This window comes from Pseudopipra pipra, chromosome 15 (genome assembly GCF_036250125.1).
Source record: "Pseudopipra pipra isolate bDixPip1 chromosome 15, bDixPip1.hap1, whole genome shotgun sequence".
Classification (NCBI taxonomy): Eukaryota; Metazoa; Chordata; class Aves; order Passeriformes; family Pipridae; genus Pseudopipra; species Pseudopipra pipra.
In genome coordinates, this window is record NC_087563.1 from 2738550 (window position 1) to 2746702 (window position 8153).

The following is an 8153-nucleotide window of genomic DNA, read 5'->3' on the forward strand; positions in this document are numbered from 1 at the left end:
ATTAGGACAACATGCAAATACAAACAAAGAACTTCCCAGGGCTGGAATAACATGTCTTCCAGCCAAACAGTTTGAGAAGGAAAACTTCACTATGTATGATCCTAGAGGTGGGTAAAGAACAAGAAAACAAGAAAAGCATTCCCTTGAGTCCTTCAACAGACCCTCCTGCACAGCTCCCAGGACTGGAATCTCCAAGCCTTCTCAACATCCAGGGTGCTCACGGACCCATCTAGTTTACAAGCACATGGTACATAAGGCCCAGTTTCCCAGATCGTTTCTCTTCACATCACTATCACACAGGTATATTTATATAACTGTATAAAAGAAGATCCGTTTGTCTGCTCCCTGGTCTTCTTTGAAGAAACCTCCAAGTTCTAAAAGGAAAAGAGGAGCAGTGCTCCAGTCAATGTATGCAGGCACCCTCTCCTTACATCTCCCCCTGCACCTTGAGTCTCTCCCCTCACACTCACGCAAGGCTGTTGCCAAGACATGTATTTTATAGCTAAAGCACATCTAGCCCCATTTCACATGGCTCAACCTCAAAAGACAAGAAATCAGCAAAACATCCCTGTCATTTCCTCCTGCATTTCCTCCTCCACATGCAGTACCCACAACTCCTTTTGAGCAGTCACTGCTTTCAGCACAATCCTTCATCTTCATAACAGGCAGACAGACATCATCAAGGCACCAGTTGTTGCCCGGCCCATTTCCCTACAGGAAACACAGAGAGCAAAGTATGGATGAATGCAAAGACATTTCCTACTGACCTCCATTATGTATTATTGAGACACATGAAGACTAAAAGAGTACAAATTCTGAGCAGCAGAGTTACATACGGAAAAGTCAATATTGCAATCCAGAGAACCTCACCCAAATCAAGTGCATGTGCCGTTGGGAAGACACCTGAACCTGCAAAGAGCACAAACTACAATTTGCTAGTAAGGCAACACATCTGTAGAGAAGATCAAGAACTGAAAGGAACACCGGTGTTACATGTCAGGGTACAGAAAGGACTTGGTGCATGGTGAAAACACGAAGCCTCACTCAAACTTCCAGCCACCATCAGCCTCACTACATATGCCTCCCCAGCAACCTGGAAGACAGAGCAAGGACCCTACATCCACCTCTCATCAGCCCACAGAGTGTCAATGCACGAATATCTGCCAGCTTTGTCAGCAAACTTCCGTACACAGAGAACAAAGTACGGCGGGGAAAGAGCAGAAGAGCAGAAGCGGAAGCTTCGCAGAAACACTTTGGTCAGAAGAACTCACCGGGAGAGGGGCGGGGTCCGCCTGCTGGGCACCGGCAGGTTCCTGGTCTCCGAGCAGCGGCGCGGGCTCGTCGGGCGGCGGCCGGGCCGGCAGGGTGTCGCAGCAGCTGGCGGCCGAGAAGCGGAGGTGGCTCTTGCGCGAGTCGGCCGTGAGAGACACGTCGTGCGAGTAGGAGTGCAGGAAGGCGCGCACGCCGTCGATGCCCACGAAGTGCGTGGCCGGCACGCCGCGCAAGGCGCCGCTGCCCGCCGCCAGCAGCTGCTGCTGCGAGCGCCGCCAGCGCCGCAGGCGCAGCGCCAGCAGCAGCAGCAGGAAGGCGACGAACAGGCACGACACGGCGGCCACGGCCAGCACCAGCCAGCGCGTCAGGCTGCCGCCCGCCTCGCCCGCCCCCGCCTCCGCCTCCGCCCGCGCCGCGCTGCCCAGCTCGGCCAGCAGCTCGGCCACGCTCTCGGCCAGCACCACGCTCAGCGTGGCCGTGGCCGACAGCGCCGGCCGCCCGTGGTCCTTCACCAGCACCACCAGGCTCTGGCGCGCCGCGTCGCGGGCCAGTGGCGAGCGCGCCGTGCGCACCTCGCCGCTGTGCAGCCCCACGCGGAACAGCCCCGGCTCCGTCGCCTTGGCCAGCTCGTACGACAGCCACGCGTTCTGACCCGCGTCCGCGTCCACCGCCACCACCTTGGCCACCAGCGCGCCGGCCTCGCTCGACCGCGCCGCCAGCTCCACGCCCGACCACACCGAGCCCGACAAAGCCCCCGCCGGCGGCGGGTACAGCACCTGCGGCGCGTTGTCGTTCTCGTCCACGATCACCAGCCGCACCGACACGTTGCTGCTCAGCGCCGGCGAGCCGCCGTCCTCCGCCCAAACCCACAGCCCCACCTCGCGCACCTCCTCGTAATCGAACGAGCGCAGCGCGTACAGCGCGCCCGTCTCCGCCTGCACCGACACGTACGACGACAGCAGCGAGCCCCGCACACCACCCTCCCCCAGCCGGTACCGCACGCGCGCGTTCTCCCCCCAGTCCGAGTCCGTCGCCCGCACCCGCAGCACCAGCAAGCCCGCCACGTTGTTCTCCCACAGACGAGCGCTGTAGCGCTCCTGCGAGAACACCGGCGCGTTGTCGTTCACGTCCAGCACCCGCACACACAGCACCCTGCTGCTCTGCAGCGACGGACGACCGCCGTCGGCCGCCCGCACCGTCACGTTGTACTCCGACTCCTGCTCCCGGTCCAGCTCTCTCGCCGTCACCACGCGGTAGTAGCTGCCCTGTGAGCTCTCCAGCCGGAACGGGAGGCTCCCATCGAGAGAACAGCGCACCTCGCCATTGGCTCCCGAGTCACGGTCCTGTACGTGCAGCAGGGCCACCACTGTGCCCGACGGGGCGTCTTCGGAGATCTCACTCAGCGCCGTCCGCACCGATATCTCCGGGGAGTTGTCATTGACATCTGTCACGGTGATCGCCACTTTTGCCGTATCGAAAAGAGCCCCACCATCATATGCCTGCACTTCCAGTTCGTAGGCATCGTCTTCCTCAAAATCTAGGCTCTGCACCAGCATGATCGCTCCCATCTCAGAGTCCAGCTGGAATATCTGGGATGCCATCTTCTTCCTTTTTTTAAAGGTGTATTTCACGTGCCCGTTCAGACCCTCGTCGGGGTCGGTGGCCGTGACAGTGACGAGGGTGGAGCCCACGGGCACGTCCTCCGGCACACGCACCGTGTACTCCGCCTGGCTGAACACGGGCGCGTTGTCGTTCGCGTCCAGCACCGTCACGCGGATCCGCGCCGTGCCCGTCCGGGCCGGCTCGCCGCCGTCGCTCGCCCTCAGTACCAGCTCGTGGAACGCCGCCTCCTCCCGGTCCAGCGCCTTCGCCAGCACCAGCTCGGGACGCTGATCCCCGCCGGGTCCCGTCTGCACGGCCAGCGAGAAGTGCTCGTCGCCGCTCAGCTCGTAGTTCTGCAGGGAATTCTGTCCAGAGTCCGGGTCATGAGCCTCGGCCAGTGGAAATCGCGACCCGGTTGCTGTCGTCTCGCTCATTCTCAGATCCATCTCTGCCTCTTGAAAGCTGGGGGCGTTGTCATTGATGTCTGCGATTTCCACTTCGATTTCATAAAATTTAAGTTCCCCCTCCACTATCAGCTCACAGCGCAGCACGCATTGCTCCACACTCTCGCACAGCTGCTCTCTGTCGATCCTCTCGGCCGTCACTAAATGTCCCGTCTTCCCGTGCAGAGTCAAATACTGAGTCCTACCTTCGGAGACAACGCGGACACCGCTGTCAGGGAGCGCCGGCATCTGCAGCCCCAGGTCCTTGGCCACATCGCCCACGAACGAGCCCTTGGGCATCTCCTCGGGCACCGAGTAGCGCAGCTGCCCCCACGCCGCCTCCCAGGCCGCCAGCAGGACGCCCCAGAGCAGCACTCGCTGCCGCCGGCCCCAGCGCCTCCCCGCCGCGCACATCTCCGCCGCCGCACCGCCGGCACCGCAACACCGCCGGCAGATCCCCGCCGCCGTCACCCGATCCGGCTCCCGCTCAACTCCGAGTTACTGCTCCCGGTCACTGCCGCCCGCCCCTCCGCCTCGCTGTATCTCGGCTCCGCTCCGCCGGGACGATCGGATACAGACCGCTTCCCGACCTAGGAATCCAGCGATCCAGCGATCGAGCCGGGCCGCAGCGGGCGGGGCTGCAGCGCTCCGACCTTCCTCTCGCTCCTCTCGGTCAACAGCGGCGCCCGCAGCCTCCTCCCGGCACTGCACGCACCGAGCGCCAACGAGACGTGCCCGCCCTGCCTCGCTCATGGAAAGCTCAAAAATATGGGACGTTCGTCACGAAAATGTCGGGTCCAGTACAGTGGAGACCAGTTGTTATGTTCTTTCTACCGCACGGGAAAATATTGATGGGATTGTGATAATCTATAAATACAAAGTTCTTTTAATATGGCGCAGAGTATTCCCAATCTACTACTCCATGATAGGAAAGCACAGTATCCTCCCTGCAACTGCAGAGCTTTTTGTGTCAGTCGACCTCTAGTTTTTCCTCTCTAAGCGTCAACATTCGAATGCCTCCAGCCACGGTAGATTCCCAGGCCCTGAACAATTGCATATAGCAGTGATGAAGATTCCTCCTCAGAAGCAGCCATTCTAGGGACTGCCCTTCCCTCACTGCTTTTTTACTTTTCACTTGCACATCCGAGGCTACTCCGATTCAACCTGCATTGCTCTCCTCTAACCAGTACTTCCGAATTTTTCATTACATCCTAAATGTTAAGGCTTTTGCATACAGCCTAGTGTTCCATTCTTGATCACAGCCTTAACGAGAGGTGCTATCAAGCATTTCTTAGATCACATTCAATCTATCTGTAGTTAACCATCTCAGGAACGGTAAATAAGAAGGATCCAAACTCTGAATGAGAAATAATCGCAGAAAGAGAACAAAGAAATAAAGCTCTGATAAAATAAACTGATCTCATCATAGCTTGCATTTTCTGTAGCCCACATACACCAAAAAATGGGACGGCACAGGGTGGAAGGTAGGCATATTGCTTAGGGAAGACCAGCTGTCCTTTCCTCTAGCAAGTTTCCTTAACGTTCCGAAATAAGAAACAAACAGGTCAGTACATCTACACGGTAAAGAAGGATCAGGAGGGAAAAATCTCATTACTGAGCGTCAATCGCATTGCCAACACCACCACGCGGAATCAGCAGATCTCTTTCTAAGACCTAAGTATCCACCTTCACCAGGACTAGCCCACACTATTTCACACAACTCAGGGTTTGCAGAAAAACCTGAGCAGCTGAACAAAGAGGTGCTGTCACTACGTTACTGCTCTGAGAGAAAAATTAGAGAAAGCAGAACGTAGAAGCAGATCTTTAGAAGTCCTTTACGGTTTTAGGCAGCATAAGTTGAACAACAACCTCCCAACTGAGCCGACATCTGTGACAGCTCATGAGGCAGGAAGTGCCGGTTGGCAACGCCTGCTGCCTAAAACGGGGCGGAGTTATTACTCGTGCCTGGGGAAACAGGGACAGGCACTAACTGCACCAGAACAGACAAAACCCCAAGAGCCCACTGCCACCTGCATACCCTTAGGAAAACGCCAGAAGGACGGAGTGAAGGGGCTTACATACCTGCGGTGCGTCGGGGTCGGCGGGCGGCTCTCCCGCGACGGTGCTGCTGCTCGGGCTCGGCTTCTCGCAGGGCTCCCCGGCCACAAGCTCCTCCGCGGGCGCGATGGGCAGCGGCGGCGGCGGCCAAGCGGCCTCGGGGGCGGTGGAGCGGGGCGGCGCCGCCACGCACAGGTTGTAGGAGTAGGGCAAGGTGCCCTCGCAGAAGTCGGCCGGGAAGGCGGCGCCGGCCAGCGACAAGCGCTGCGCGCCCAGGCAGCGCAGCACGGCGGGCGGCCCGGCCCGCCGCAGCCGCGCCAGCACGGCCAGCGCCACGCTCAGCACCAACAGCGCCGACAGCAGCGCCAGCGCCAGCACCAGGTAGAACTGCAGCTCGCCCGCCGCCTCGGCGCCCGCCGCCCGCTCGCTCAGCTCCGGCAGCGCCTCCTGCAAGCTCTCGGCCAGCACCACGTGCAGCGTGGCCGTGGCCGACAGCGCCGGCTCGCCGTGGTCCTTCACCACGGCCACCAGGCGCTGCTTGGCCGCGTCCCTCTCCGACACGGCCCGCGCCGTGCGCACCTCGCCGCTCTGCAGCCCCACGCGGAACAGCGCCGGCTCCGACGCCTGCACCAGCTCGTACGACAGCCACGCGTTGCGCCCCGCGTCCGCGTCCACCGCCACCACCTTGCCCACCAGGTACCCGGACGACGCCGAACGCGGCACCACCTCGAAAGCCGAACCCACCGAGCCCGCCGACGCCGCTCCCGACGCCGCCGGCGGGGGCGGGTAGAGCACCCGCGGCGCGTTGTCGTTCTGGTCGAGCACGAAGACGCGCACCGTGGCCGTCGAGCTGCGCGCCGGCGACCCGCCGTCCTGCGCCCGCACGGCCACCGAGAACTCGCGGCACTGCTCGTAGTCCAACGAGCGCTGCGCGTACACCGCGCCGCTCCGCGCCTCCACCGACACCAGCGGCGCCGCGCCCGCCGCGCCCGCGCTGCCGCCCGACAGCCAGTAGCTCACGCGCCCGTTCGCGCCCGCGTCCAAGTCCCGAGCCACAACGCGCAACACCAGCAAGCCCACCGCGTTGTTCTCCCGCACGTACGCGCTGTACGACGCCTCCTCGAACACCGGCGCGTTGTCGTTCACGTCCGACACCTCCAGCAACAGCTCCCTGCTGCTCCACAGCGCCGGGCTGCCCCGGTCCCGGGCCACCACCGTCACGCGGTGCTCGGACGCCTGCTCGCGGTCCAGCGCGCTCGCCGTCACCACCTTGTATGAGCCGCCCGACGACGTCACGATCGACAGCGGCGCCTCTCCCGACAGCTCGCACGACACCTCACCGTTCTCGCCCGAGTCCCTGTCAAGGACTTTCAGCAGGGCCACCACGGTGCCGACTGCCGCATCTTCCGGCACTGGGCTCGACAGTGACAGAATCGTGATCTCGGGCGCTTTGTCGTTCTCGTCCGTGATGTCTATTTGTATCTTGCAGTTATCGGCCAACCCACCGCCGTCCCTCGCTTCCAGGCCGAAGCTGTATTTACTTTTCTCCTCGAAATCAAGGGGACCCGCTGTCCTTACCTCGCCGCTCTCACTGTCGATAGAGAACAACTCACGGATCCTGTCCGGGATGTTGCTGAAGGAGTAGGAGACCCGCCCATTGGACCCAGCGTCTGCATCCGTGGCCCGCACCTGTAGCACCAGTGACCCCTCCGGCAGATTCTCGGCCACACGCGCCTCGTATACTTTTTTACTGAACACGGGCGGGTTGTCGTTGGCGTCCAGCACGTTGACGTGAATCTGAACAGTCCCGGACCTCGGGGAGTCCCCGCCATCCATCGCTGTCAGCACCAGCTCAAAGGAGCTCTGCTTCTCCCTGTCCAACGCTCTCTCCAGCACTAATTCAGGCTGCTCACTTCCGTCCGGGCTCTCCCTCATAGCCAGACTAAAGGCTGGGTTGCTCGTGAGATCGTAAGTCAGCAGCGAGTTACTTCCCACGTCTGCATCTCGGGCCATCTCCAGAGGAAAACGAGCACCGGGAAGAGTTAATTCTACGATCTCTAGTTCCAGAACAGCCTTACTGAAGGACGGGGAGTTGTCATTCACGTCCTCAATGGCCACCTCGACGTGGAAAATATTTAGCGGGTTGTGCACCAGCGCCTCGAAGCTGACCGAGCAGGACAACGACTCGCCGCACAGCTCCTCCCGGTCCAGCCTCTCGCTCACGTACAGGTTCCCGTTCTCCTCGCTCACCGTGAAGTATTGCTTGTCCGCGCTGAGCCGCAGCTTGCGCGCCGGCAGCTCGTCGGCGCTGAGCCCCAGGTCCCGGGCCAGCGGCCCCACCAGCGAGCCTCTGGGCAGCTCCTCGGGGATGGAGTAGCGGAGCCGCTCCGCCGCCGCCCGCCAGCACAGCCACAGCAGCACAGCGCCCAGCCCCAGCGCCCGCCCGCCGCCCGGCCCGCCGCTCGCCCTCCGCCCGCCCGACATCGCCCACAGCGCTCGCTCGCCGAGCTCGCAAGGCTCCTGCCGCTGCCCCGCCTCCCTCGCAGCCGCTCTGCGCAGCCCCAGCAGCGCCCGACAAAGCAAACCCGGCCCGCCGCCGCCTCCAACTCGCACGCCTCTGCTGCCCGCGCCGCCTCTCGCCTCTGCTGCCCGTGCCGCTGCCGCTCTGGCCCGCACTGCCCGCCCGAGCCAGCAGCCTGCGGGGACAGCACGCACAGGCGGCGGCGGCGGCGGCTCCAGCAACGCTCGGCGGCGGCCCAACAGCGGCACCCGGAGGCG

The 8153-nt window shown here is 61.9% G+C and overlaps 2 protein-coding genes across 2 annotated transcripts; both read right to left on the reverse strand.

The window, feature by feature from the left end:
• Positions 1-418: 418 nt before the first annotated feature.
• Positions 419-4085, reverse strand: LOC135422389 (protocadherin gamma-A10-like). The gene has a single exon (XM_064671484.1). It carries the CDS (start codon positions 3729-3731, stop codon positions 1173-1175), a length of 2559 nt encoding a protein of 852 aa, XP_064527554.1. The 5' UTR covers positions 3732-4085; the 3' UTR covers positions 419-1172.
• LOC135422810 (protocadherin gamma-B5-like) lies at positions 3816-7859 on the reverse strand. Its single transcript, XM_064672317.1, has 2 exons — positions 5400-7859; positions 3816-4076 (listed from the first exon to the last, which is right to left on the reverse strand). The coding sequence occupies exons 1-2, from the start codon at positions 7857-7859 to the stop codon at positions 3816-3818; spliced, it is 2721 nt and encodes a 906-aa protein (XP_064528387.1).
• Between the last annotated feature and the right edge of the window lie 294 nt (positions 7860-8153).

Bases quoted from the DNA above. Each gene is read 5' to 3' on its own strand.
- LOC135422389 (XM_064671484.1), bottom strand. From the start codon at position 3,731: ATGTGCGCGGCGGGGAGGCGCTGGGGCCGGCGGCAGCGAGTGCTGCTC.
- LOC135422810 (XM_064672317.1), bottom strand. From the start codon at position 7,859: ATGTCGGGCGGGCGGAGGGCGAGCGGCGGGCCGGGCGGCGGGCGGGCG. The intron at 4,077-5,399 runs GTATGTAAGCCC...CATATTTTTGAG, and splicing joins CCGACCCCGACGCACCGCAG to CTTTCCATGAGCGAGGCAGG.